At 38.6% G+C, this 12718-nt stretch overlaps 2 protein-coding genes across 2 annotated transcripts; both read right to left on the bottom strand.

Annotated features, from left to right (window-relative positions):
• Nucleotides 1-2857: 2857 nt before the first annotated feature.
• Nucleotides 2858-4502, bottom strand: LOC134198292 (uncharacterized). Its single transcript, XM_062667658.1, has 2 exons — nt 3913-4502; nt 2858-3848 (listed from the first exon to the last, which is right to left on the bottom strand). The coding sequence occupies exons 1-2, from the start codon at nt 4336-4338 to the stop codon at nt 3051-3053; spliced, it is 1224 nt and encodes a 407-aa protein (XP_062523642.1). The 5' UTR covers nt 4339-4502; the 3' UTR covers nt 2858-3050.
• Nucleotides 4503-9229: 4727 nt separating this feature from the next.
• On the bottom strand, nt 9230-11845 carry LOC134198428 (uncharacterized). Its single transcript, XM_062667824.1, has 2 exons — nt 10214-11845; nt 9230-10149 (listed from the first exon to the last, which is right to left on the bottom strand). Exons 1-2 carry the CDS (start codon nt 10277-10279, stop codon nt 9697-9699), a joined length of 519 nt encoding a protein of 172 aa, XP_062523808.1. The 5' UTR covers nt 10280-11845; the 3' UTR covers nt 9230-9696.
• Nucleotides 11846-12718: the final 873 nt, after the last annotated feature.

The following is a 12718-nucleotide window of genomic DNA, read 5'->3' as shown; positions in this document are numbered from 1 at the left end:
TCTTTAGAAAGTAAGTAGAAGCTATGTGATAGTGTTAGTAAAGACTTCTAACTTTTGTGTCACAAACTGATTGACTATCTAGACAGCTGTTGTAGTTGTAGCCAGTTGGATATATTCTTGGTCATTTGGAACATATATAGTTAGTGTGCCTAATCCTCAGCGTTATAAGGTAGATAATGTCATAAATGTACACATTATTAGGCAACTATGACATTTTACATAACGCAGTTATTTAATTATAACATATATATTAATTGTAGTATTCTTATTAGTTATTGTATCGTTACGTGTAAAACTCAATTGTATGTACTGGCATTTCCCAAATAATCCTTTCTGTCGATTACACGCATGCATATACATTTATAATAATCTATAGAATTTTTTAGCCACCAAAGACATTGACAATATATTGGTTAAATCTTTTTTGAAACTGTTTGAGAATTACACTGAGATTGTTGGACATTTTCAATTTGTAAAAATAACATGCAACTAAAAGTGATAATAACTAATTACTAGCAAAAAGCTTCAAAATTTATTTTAACTTTAAATAATTCTTGCATGGGTGGGATGGGCTTGTAGACTAGCTGTGGTACAATAAATTGATTAAATAAATATACCTGCATTTAGCATGCATCATGAATGTGCACAAAGTGTACAACTATAACTAAAAAAAGTCAAGCATGAACATCTGCCTCCAACAGATGTACAATAACTGTAGAATGCTCCAATGACATTCTTACGATTGGAAATGTTTTGTGTAGACTGCAAACAATTGGCATTTGATACCTGACGCTATATGGGATTTCTTGGCAATCACGAAGTCATCAGATGGCTGTCGACCAAGGTTCCTAACCTGGAATAGGTAGCAAAGCTTACATGTTCTTGTTTTTCCCCATTTCAAGGCTGGGGAAGAATAGCTATTTAGTCTTGTTTGTTTGACTATGACTAGCTACATATTCTCTGTGTCTTTGCATTGTAATCTATCAAGTATCATGCAGGTGAAAACTCATCTCGCCGACCCGTATACCTAATTTCACCTACCTAAGGAATGCTGGAAAAGCGAAAAAGACCACAACACAATACAATCTAGAACATCGCAACTAGTTGCGAAAATGTCCATACTATTTTTATTTCATCCAAGCTTTCTTGTAATCTCACCTAACTCACTTTGTGTGTACAGTAGTTGGTTTTAAATTTGACATGAATTCGTTGCAGTTAACTAAGTTAATTATAGCTATTGTGGGAGTGGCAAAAATTCTTTAATTTTTTGCATATTTTCTGCAAACTCACGCTTTTGATTTGACTGGATTGGCAAGTCTGCAGGCACTACTTACAATTAAATGCAACACATAAATTGCCTGTCAGTCGTTCTTTGTTTAGACCGTTGAAGCTGTTTTCGGCATTGCTATTCATGCTACAATCAGTCTACTAGTTCAAACAAGCAGCTAGTTAGTGGCTCCCTCTAGAGACGATCTCAGCGCTTAGACAGGATCCGAGGTCAATGATCTCATCAGACTTAATTGTTCTAGCAACAGATGAGATAGCTGTAACTATACTAATAGTCCGCCGTAACAAGCACTATTTAACGAGGCGAACCCTCTCGAGAAGGCCACTCTATTCGCCCCGCAGATATCAGACAGTGCTAAACTAGTTGCAACATCCGAATTCTTTCAAATCTTCACTTGTAACAATATACATGCCTACAAAACTACAAGACAGGCAACGAGACAGATAGCGTTTCAATCATTGACATTATTCTAAGAAAGACATAAATGGTCTTTTGCAAAGTCAGAGCAGGCCAGTGATAGAACAAACAGCTATCGCTAAATTAGTAAGAGACGTGTTTGAAGACGTGCTGACGCCGATTCGTAAGTCCGTCCGACCCGTACATGTATCGATCTCGATCATACGCGTACGTGCATGCCATGGTGTTCAGAGCTTTGAAGGCTCATAGCTGTGGAAGCTAGAGTGTAAACATAACCGATATTGTTAAGGACTTTGTACAAGTCACGAGACTTAGGGAGTAGTGTACTCAAAACGTTTAGGACTGAACTGAATTCCGGTCTGGGGACTATGTGTCATGTTTGTCATGCTAAAGAATGTGCCACGCCTCCTTAGCGTGTAAGGCAGACAGGCACAACCACGTGCATGCTGTGTACGTAGTCTAGATGAACCATATGTTGAAATTAAAACGGTTATTGGTTACAAAAGCCAACAAAATACTAGACTATATATTGATTGCTGTACTTAGCCCTTCTTCAATGACAAATTAATATCAAATCAAAAACGGTATAAACCCCATTCTTGATTAAATGTTGTCTGTGACTGTAGATCATTTATCTGTAAAGTTGGCATCGATATTTCCTGAAATCTGTCTAAATGCAAAAATCCAAGTATAGGGCTAACTTGCAAAGAAAGCATGAAGGCACGTGCCTTCCAAAAATCGTCCTAAACTTAAGATTGGTTTAGTAACTTTGTCAACACATTAGAGACTGATTACAATACAGCATACACGTAAACGCGACATTTATAGCTATAAAAATTCAATTTATCGTCTTGCATATACGATCTTATCTTGTCTTTATTTACGATTTCGTGTAATAATTTTGAGAGGAGAAGCTCAGGTAAAACAGCGGCGTACTGCATGCTGGTCTAAGATTTTGAAATACAGTAGAGGTATCTTCTTTTATATTTGAGGGTTTTTTTGCTAAGTATTAAGGCTCATTTATTCTTGCTATCCACTCACATACCACATTTGACGCCAGCAATACTTCTTTATTTGAAAATTTCTAATCTATGTCATGCAGGACGCATGGAATGCAAGTTTACAAATGTTATCGCTTGATACACTTAGGTATTGGCTGACACAGCAGCGTAAAAATTGTAGCTTTTTGTTATCAATTTTAACTGGGCAATTGATTACTACGATGATAAGTCAAAAATACAACTTGACAGATATGGCGTTAAACTAAACAAATTGCATACAATTTTTTTTGTATATTTCTGTCTTTGTATGAAGATGCACCTACTCGTTGTAAACTTGTTCATTTTCAGGAAATGCTATGAGGCTCGTTGATATTGTGAGTTATCCAGTCGGTGACGTTCTTGTTGTTGTAAACGTTTGTCAAGACATGGTCTGTGAATTGACCAGAGATGCCACTAAGGACTTGAAACAAGCGCCTCTGACCATTTTGGACTCTACATGCAGTTGCTGCCCAATAAGCTTCTGTATGATCTGTGTCTACTACTTTCGGATTAGGCGCATTCAACATTATTTTCTTTACATATCCGTTATAAACATCAGTTTTAGATCCCAAGCAGTGAAGGTCTGTGACGGTATCAGCAGGTGACGCCAATGATATTGGTTCAGTAGGACATAATCCATTATTGTGTCTAGATGTCTTCATCTTCACTAGTGCCATGTCATATGCCACACCTTTCTCGTCCGATCGAGCTTGCCACTGTGGATGTAAAACAACGGACTTCGCTCTGGAGGACTTCTTCATCTGTCCAGCATTGCTGACTCCCAAACTGATTACCAAACGTCTTGGTGTGCGTGTGTAGTGACTAACACAGCGAGCCGATGTCAGAAGCCAGGAGTCATGAATTGCAACCGCGTCGCACCGTGTCTTGCAGACTCGGCGATCCCAAATGAATGCATGCCATGGAATGTCTGTGCAGTTGACAGAATCATGTGTCTTCGTTTGAGCAGAAGCAACAGGTCTACAGGAATTCGGTTTGGGGTTTGCTTTGTTAGTTGTGGTTGTAAGAGGGCTAAGAGTAGGTTCTTTCACATCGTTAAAGCAAGGATTGTCAGGAAGATGGCTTTGATAGTCTCTTTCCCATTCCTAGAAAAGGAATACAATAGAGTATATTGCATGTGACAAGGATATAGCTAGTGTTAGATGTTACCTGTATACTGAACATGCCTGGACTGTTTAGATTCCAAATTCTCCCAACTCGATTGCTTTCATTCATCAAGAGAATTACTTCGTCTCCGACCTTGGTGTGTTTATGTATAACTTGACATCGTCTGTCTCCTTGGCTAACATTTATTTGCATGCTGAACTGTTCAAGAATTTCTTTCAAGTTGCAAATCACTTGTGCTGCATACAGTTTGTCATCGTTGTGAGTGCTTCCATAGACCTTGGTGATTCTGACCTTGGAAGCAAACTGAGCTTGGCTGATCTGTTCTTCTCTGGAAAGAATGAAAGGAACGATACCAGGGAATCTGTCCGGATTTGTATCAAATCGTGAATAGCTCGAACAACTTGAAGAGAGACGTTGCTGAATTGATAATAGCAACAAAAGAATTGAACACAGCAGCGATTGATTCATAGAGACTGCTTCGATCTGAAAATGCCAGAACTAATTGCAACAGCAATGTCAACTGGCTATATAAGTCCTAGGGCAATTGCGTAAAAGGAACGAAAAGCGACGAAGTGCAAAGGATATCCGCTGCTGACTCCGCTTCCAAGAGCAATGTGCTACATCCGCCTTATATCTGTAATGACACCTTTCTGCCCCACGACCGAATGGTAATCTAGACTCGCGACCTTCACATTAGATCCAATGGCCATGCACTCAGTTGCGGGGTAGAGGCTCTAGACGACACCTTCAAATGTGTTATTGTGGTAAACACCAATGGAGGTCGTTCGTCAGCAACGGCAATAGTATAGCGTCCGTTCCAGAAATAAGTTGCCTCTGCGGTCACAACCAAGAATGAACAGGTTCCGCGCGTAATCATAGAACAGACTGACTGAATTCTTCCAGATTTAGTTACGCCCGTATTTCATTTGTAGGATGTAGTGTACAAGTACTGCTAATTGGAGATAGGCGAAGCTAGGCCATGCTTCTAGTAAAATCATGAGATATAGGGTTGAATCATACTTTCCTAGGTTACTCCCTAAAACCAGACTGACTTTCTACTCAGGAACGCACTTGTCCACAGCTGAGCCAAGCTTAGCCTGTGAATTTCTTTCTACAAAGTGGATTTTCCTAGAAGTTCAATTTGTAGGATGTAGTGTGCAAGTACTGCTTATGGGAGATAGGCAGAAATATCCCATGCTTTCTTGTAAAATCTTAAGATAGAGGGTTGAAAAATATGTTTTAGGCCACGCCCTAAAATCATACTTGTCTTTTATTCTAGAACGTTCTTTTCCACAGCTGAGCCTGTAAAATATTTCTACAAAACGGCATTTCCAAAAACCTTCAATTCTGACGAGAAGATTTCCTTTGCAGAAAAAAATTGCAGGGTCTTCGATTACAATGGCGTATCTTGTTGTAGTTTCCAGTTACAATAAGAAACGCCAAAATCGGGAAGCGGGATGTTCAATTATTACCACAACCAAGCACAAATTGATTGCTATCTTGATATATGCACAACGCTATGTCGTCCATGAGATTGTCGGGACATCCTCTTCGTTTTGCCTGTGACCTAACGAACGTTACCAGTTGAACAGAAAACACTCTTTCGTATTGAATTAAGTGTAGGAGCTTTAAAGGCAATGCATATTATATATGCCAAAGAAAGTAGCGCGCGCTGCCCACTTACCTCCATCTGAATCGTCCGCCAGTAACAGGCATACTTGTAACAAGTATGAAAACATTTTGAGACAATGATGGGTAAGTACGGTTGGGTATGTACTTATTCATGCTCATCTCTTACATCACAGTCGAGTACTGTGCGTGTCACACATGTCTGCTGCGTGACATGAAACTGCCAAAAGCATTACATTTAGGTAAAAAGGTTGTGATGTAGGAGATGCTGTACTTACCCATCTTTATATACCCATTCATACACACCCATCATTTTCTCAAAATGTTTTATACTTGTTTTACTCATTTTATAGGTACGTAAATTTTGTCTTGCTCCAATCTGTGTTCCTACTTTGAATACATGTCTGTGTGTATGGGGGAAGATTTAAATGACGCATGCAGCTTTTTGTAACAATATTGATTGCATCAATAAACAATTTCCATCTTGACCCTCAATTGGCAACTAGCTGAGGTACGGTACAACATTGATTGCATCAATAAACAACTCCCACGCATTTTTACACGCGAAACTTAGACGCTCACGGAAACGGCATCCCGTTGAACATAGTCGTACATTTCAACGTTCAACTACACGCAACTGTAAGCACACTGTGGATGTGACAGCTAAGGTCACAAACCATAGTTTCCACCAGCTAATATTAGGTATTTAATTACTACACACGTGACCGGAACAACGTGGCGTTGTTCGTAGAATTGGCTTGTAGCAGCAGTTGGCTGATTCTGTGTGCACTATGCACAGTTCTAGAGATTTTTTGACTGAGTTAAAAGAAATCAGGTTAGCATGTGTTTGGATACTTTGTATGGGAGGCCATTCTAAAATCGTCGCATTCATTCAGGCACTTTCCAATTTAATATATTTTATTAATACAGCATGTTTACATTGTTTGAGAATCTCAAGGCAATGACTTTATCGTAATGTTTTTAGATCTTTGCAGGCGCTAGAATTTATACGAATGACTAGGTGATTGACAGCAAGCTGTCCATATGATTTTGTGTTGAAGTCAAGTAATCTTAGAGATGCCACTAAACAAGGACGTTAGCTGAAATTGGCTGCAAGGAAAACAATAATTCCTTGTGACGTTTGTAATTAACACTTGCTAAAATTAGTTGTGTCAATATGGTTATGTGTCCATATGGTTAAGTGTTGTAGCAGGGCGTGGAAAGCCAGGCGTCCTCGTTGTAATTTGAGATGTTTAGATGTCTCTGTGTCAAAACAAGTGGGTGGGCGAAGAAGATGCTGTGACGTCTGGTGATTGGACACTTAGGCGGTTGTGGTCCACTAAGACCCGTACCGTGAATACAATAGACAGACCACTGCATTGTTCGTATATTTATAGAGTCGACAGCCCTGTCAATTATTGCAGCGACCTGGTCCTAGCCAGTACTGTTGACATACGGTTGTGGCATATTTGCCTACAAATTTTAGTTAAGTAATTAATTAATTATGATAAAGTACTACTAGCTACTAGAATTTTTAAAAAAATTTCCCTGAAAAAAGAAATAGATGTAGGGATTGTATAAAAAGTAATAGAAACAAGATTTATAGATAATATGAACCAAAGCCAGACATCATGAGTGAATCCTTCCAACCCAATAAAAGTAAAATGTAGGGAATGTGGTTGGAAGGATTCACTCATGATGTCTGGCTTTGGTTCATATTATCTATAGATCTTGTTTCTATTACTTTTTATACAATCCCTACATCTATTTCTTTTTTCAGGGAAAAAGTTTTTAAAATTCTAGTTTGGTAAGTTTTTAGGAGTGCGAAAGCACAGCCTACTCCAATAATTAAACAAATATTTTATAGCTTAACAAAAATACTAATTTTCTAAACTATACTTGGTCTACAAGTATAGTCTCATATCTCGAGCATGTGGATCTTAGGTTTACAGTGTACTTGCAAATATTTTAAGAGCTATGCAGTGCTTATGTATAGGTGGTTTGAATCAGACGTTACATTTAGTTGCAATAATACCACTAGTAAGTATGAAGCTGTATTCTACTTGCTTCAGAGCTACTACCATACGTGCATGTAGTTGTGTGTGTGTGTGTGTGTGTGTGTGTGTGTGTGTGTGTGTGTGTGTGTGTGTGTGTGTGTGTGTGTGTGTGTCTGTGTGTCTGTGTGTGGTGTGTGTGTGTGTGTGTGTGTGTGTAGATTGAAGAAGGACTTTATGCAGATGATTAGCTGTTAGATCTCCTGGTTGTCTACAACAATTTCTAGATGCTTTCTTGCATAATCTTAAAATTTGTGTCCGGTGGGGTATGAGTATTAGCGTTTAAACAACTAAAGTTCTTGGTGTGGGCAACAAAGCAAGCTCGCATTTCCATTGATGGTCATGTATCACATTACACAATGTTGATGAGTTTGTTATCTAGACCACTTAATTGAAAACTCAAGATTCGGTTAGATAGACTTGTCACTACTATGAGAATCGAGATGCTAGTTTCAGCAGCGTCACCTTTTTCTTCTTCATCATTGTTGGCCAGGTGTCATTGAACGCTACACGCACACGCCAACATTTGCGCACGTGCACGTGACCGAACGTGTGTGTATGCGCGTGCCGAGTGTCTTGAAGAAAAGCTCGACTTCTACACGCGACCGGCTTGTACACAGTACGAGGTCTTCGATTTGCGGAAGTTTGGTCCTAAATAAAATACGGTAGCACTAGACAACTGCAAAATTATTATCGTAAACCACACATCTAGGCTCGTAACAAACGTCACATTCCGAGCGCTGCAAAGTCGACATTTTGTGATGGAAGCGAGTCGAATTAATATGCTTTTGCCATAATTCAAATGCTTGAAGGCGTTGGTGTTCCAACTACGGCAAGAAGAGGTATATCGCGTCTTCGATTGCGATGACGTTCAACGTCACTTCTAATTAATTAATTACGCGCACTTCTTGCGTTTGCTCGTGCGATTCAAGAGCGCGATTCTTTGCCTAACTGTAGGCTTTCAGGTTTTTCAACCACGAAACGTGTCAAGAATTCTTGTCCCCTTGTTGTACACGTGTACCCTAGACTGCTTCAAGCAATGTAGCAAGAGCTTGTGATTGGCTGCCTAGGTATTGTTTGTTAACAATGGCTTACAACAATTGCGGTTGAACGTAAGTAGGGTAGTAGGTTTAAATCCATTCTAGAAATCTTTTTTCTTACATGCTTCTTTTTTCTATGATCAAAAGAATACATGTCGGCTTATTCTACGTCGTTTCCCAAAGTTTTAGCTTTAGATATGCCGTAGTCAAGGATTTATGCGTGACAAAGGAGAAGAAGAAGAAAGAAGACAAAATCCAGCGAAAACTCCGAAATTGACGAGCGATTTTCTCCTTCTGAAGACAAGCTGCGATCAATTCAGAAGTAGTCAAGCGTAGTTGAACTTGTAAGGTTTTCTATCTGTCGTTTTCAAGATATTTAACCGTATTTTAAGGTGATTTCTGAAGGTCTAAAATATGACCACGCCCACACAAACTGGTCAATTCCTACATAAAGGGCACTACCGTACCCTGTGATAAAAAGGTGGTGAAAAAGTTGGATGAGTGTCAAAATTAGTTAAGTGAGCCAGACGGGGTATCTCAAGGTATAGATCTCTGTCGTGTAATTCGGTAAAGAAGTAAAGGTATGTGTTAACGTCATCGAAATAGTGAGGCTATTGCTACTAAAGTAACAGTTCCTTTCATCGACGCGCATTTGCAATGCGTCTTATTACCTCTGTTTCCGACAACTTAATAATGATTACAATTATTTGTATATTTTGTCTTTGTATAAAGATACACATAATTGTTGTAAACTTGTCCGAATTTAGGAAATGCTTTGAAGTTCTTTGATCCGTTGAGTTATCCAGTCGGTGACGTTCTTGTTGTTGTAAGTGTTTGTCAAGAATGGGTGCGTGAATCGACCAGAGGTGCCACTAAGGACTTGGAACAAGCGCCACTGACCATTTTGAACTCTACATGCAATTGCTGCCCAATAAGTGTCTGTATGATCTGTATCTACTTTGGAATTTGGTGTATTCAACATTAGTTTCTTTACATATCCGTTATAAACATCAGATTTAGATCCCAAGCAGTGAAGGTCTGTGACGGTATCACCAGGTGATGCCAATGATATTGGTTCAGTAGGACATAATCCCCTATTATGTTTAGATGTCTTCATCTTCACTAGTGCCATGCCATGCCACACCTTCCCCGTCTGATCGAGCTTTCCACTGTGGATGTAAAACAATGGATCGTGCTTGAGAGGACTTCCTCATCTGTCCAGCATTGCTGACTCCCAAGCTGATTACTAGACGTCTTGGTGTGCTTGTGTAGTGACTAACACAGCGGGCCGATGTCAGAAGCCAGAAGTCATGAATTGCAACCGCGTCGCACCGTGTCTTGCAGACTCGGCGATCCCAAACGAATGCATGCCATGGAATGTCTGTGCAGTTGGCAGAATCGTGTGTCTTCGTTTGAGCAGAAGCAACAGGTCTCCAGGAATTTGTTTTGGCTTTTGCTTTGTTAGTTGTGGTTGTAAGAGGGCTAAGAGTAGGTTTGTTCACATCGTTAAAGGAAGGAGTGTCAGCAAGATGGCTAGAATAGTCTCTTTCCCATTCCTAGACAAGGAATACAATAGACTATATCGCATGTGACACAGACATAGATAGTGTTAGACGTTACCTGTATACTGAACATTCCAGGACTGTTTAGATTCCAAATTCTTCCAACTGAATTGCTTTTATTCATCAAGACAATCACGTCGTCTCCGACCGTGGTATGTTTATGTATAACTTGACATATTCTGTCGACTTGGCTAACGTTTATTTATATTCTGGGCTGTTCATAATTCCTTTCAAGTTGCAAATCACTTGTGCTTTATACAGTTTGTTATCTTTGTCAATGTTTCCATAAATCTTGGTGATTCTGACTTTTGTAATAAACTGAGCCTGGCTGATCTGTTCTTTTCTGGAACGAATGGAAGGAAGAAGACCTGAAAATCTCTCTGGATTTGAGAAGATCTCGAAACTTGAGGAGAGACGTTGCTGAGTTGACAATATCAACAAAAGAATTGAACACACCAGTGATTGATTCATAAAGACTGCTTCGATCTGAAAATAGCCGAACTGATTACAACAGCAATGTCAACTGGCTATATGTCCTATTGCAATTGCGTAGGAGGAACGAAAATCGACGAAGTGTATACGTCAGTGGATATCCTCCTGTATGCTGACTCCGCTTCTAATAGCAATGTCCACATCCGCACTTGATGTGTAATGACACCTTTCTGTCCACCACCAGATGGTAATCAAGACTTGTGGCCTTCACATTACGTTTAGCTAATGGCCATGCACTCAATTGTGGGGTAGACTCTATAGACGACACCTTGAAGTGTGTTACTGTGGTGGACACCAATGGAGGTAGTGCGTCAGCAACCATAAAAGTATAGTGTCGGTTCCAGAAATAACGTTGCCCCTGCGGTCACAACCGAAAGTGAACAGCTGACGAGTAACGATAGAACAGACTGAGTTCTGCTTTATTTAGTTGCGCCCACTCTTAATTTGTAGGATAAAGTACAAGTACTACTAATTGGAGATATGCGGAGCTAGTCCATGCTTCTTGGAAAATCGTGAGATAGAGGGTTAAATTGTACGATTTAGGCCACTCCTAAAATCAGACTGGCTTCTACTCAGGAACGCCGTTGTCCAAAGCTGAGCCATGCAAGCCTAGCCTGTAAATTTCTTAATACAAAGCTGCTTTTCATAAACGTTTAATTTGTAGGATGTAGTGTACAAGTACTACTCATTGAAGATAGGCAGAGATATGCCATGATATTTTTAAAATCATGAGATAGAGGCTTGAATTATACGTTTTTAGGCCACACCCTTAAACTAGACTTGACTTATAATCTTAAATATTAAAAGAACAAGGATAAACAAATACTCAAGTACAAGCGCGTTCTCTATCTAACGACAGTAGAGCAGACAGAGAAACTAGGAGAAAAAAAATGCAAACAAACAAGTAAAATACACATGAAACCTACCAGAAAACTAAAAACCAAACTGACAAAACAAACAATCATAACAATAAATCAAACAACAGACAGACAGACAGACCAACAGGCAGACAAAAAGACAGACATGAATAGAGACCCGAAAGCAAGTAAGCCATAAACAGACAAACAGACCAATCGAAATATATACAAAACAAACAAATAAACAATAAATATATAAACAAGCCAAAATAGAAAAATACAAACAACAAACAAATCAACTTTTAAAGAACATACATACAACAAATATGACAATAAGAGACAGGCAGACAACCCAACAAATATATGTACAAAGTAATCAGAGAGAAGGAATAAACATACAAATTGACTAACAAATACAACCAAGTAAAAACAAATAAAATACCAAATAAACAGACAGACAGACAAACAAACAAGCAATACTCAAACAAACCTATCTACGTCCAAATTGACAAATAGACAAATGAACAAACAAACTAATAAACAAAAATAGACCTACAGAAAACCAGAGGGAAAGAAAAACAAAGGAACTGACAAACAGAGAGACAGGCTGCATACAAACTAAAACTGGCACCAGACAGAAAAGTAGAGAAACAAACAGGCAAACTACAGAGAGAGCAACAAAGAGTCAAATCAACAAACAAAAATACATATGAGAACTTTGTCATAAACAAACTAATTTACATATAAACTTTCTCTAGGTTGTCTCTATTCATTCACTTCTATTATAGAAGTAATACTAAAATAATTAGTGCAATTAAGTGTATTAGAGTATCACTATAATCTATATTAATATATATATATATATATATATATATATATATATATATATATATAAATATATATATATATATATTTATATATTTCTTTTTATATTTTTATAGGTACAACAAGGGACTAGCCGTACCATCTAAACCACATCTAGATAATATCATTTTAGCATTGTTACACTAGAGTCTAGGAAAGAGTTGCTGATGGAAATGACAAACAGATTGGCTAATTGAAACATTACGTTTAAATGAAGCTCTACGTGCTATGATCTTGAGCACTTGAAGGCTAGAAGCTGTTCAAAGACCCACAGTCTCATCCACAAGCGGATGAAAAATGCTGCCCGTGCTGGACATATATATATATATATATATATATATATATATATA

This window comes from Corticium candelabrum, chromosome 2 (genome assembly GCF_963422355.1).
Source record: "Corticium candelabrum chromosome 2, ooCorCand1.1, whole genome shotgun sequence".
NCBI classification, from domain to species: Eukaryota; Metazoa; Porifera; class Homoscleromorpha; order Homosclerophorida; family Plakinidae; genus Corticium; species Corticium candelabrum.
This window is presented reverse-complemented; position numbering and strand designations above follow the sequence as displayed.

Excerpts from the sequence above, each read along its gene's own strand:
- LOC134198292 (XM_062667658.1), bottom strand. The coding sequence starts at position 4,338 with ATGAATCAATCGCTGCTGTGTTCAATTCTTTTGTTGCTATTATCAATT. Across the intron at positions 3,849-3,912 it reads CAGGCATGTTCAGTATACAG|GAATGGGAAAGAGACTATCA; the intron begins GTAACATCTAAC and ends TTCCTTTTCTAG.
- LOC134198428 (XM_062667824.1), bottom strand. The coding sequence starts at position 10,279 with ATGAATAAAAGCAATTCAGTTGGAAGAATTTGGAATCTAAACAGTCCT. Across the intron at positions 10,150-10,213 it reads CTGGAATGTTCAGTATACAG|GAATGGGAAAGAGACTATTC; the intron begins GTAACGTCTAAC and ends TTCCTTGTCTAG.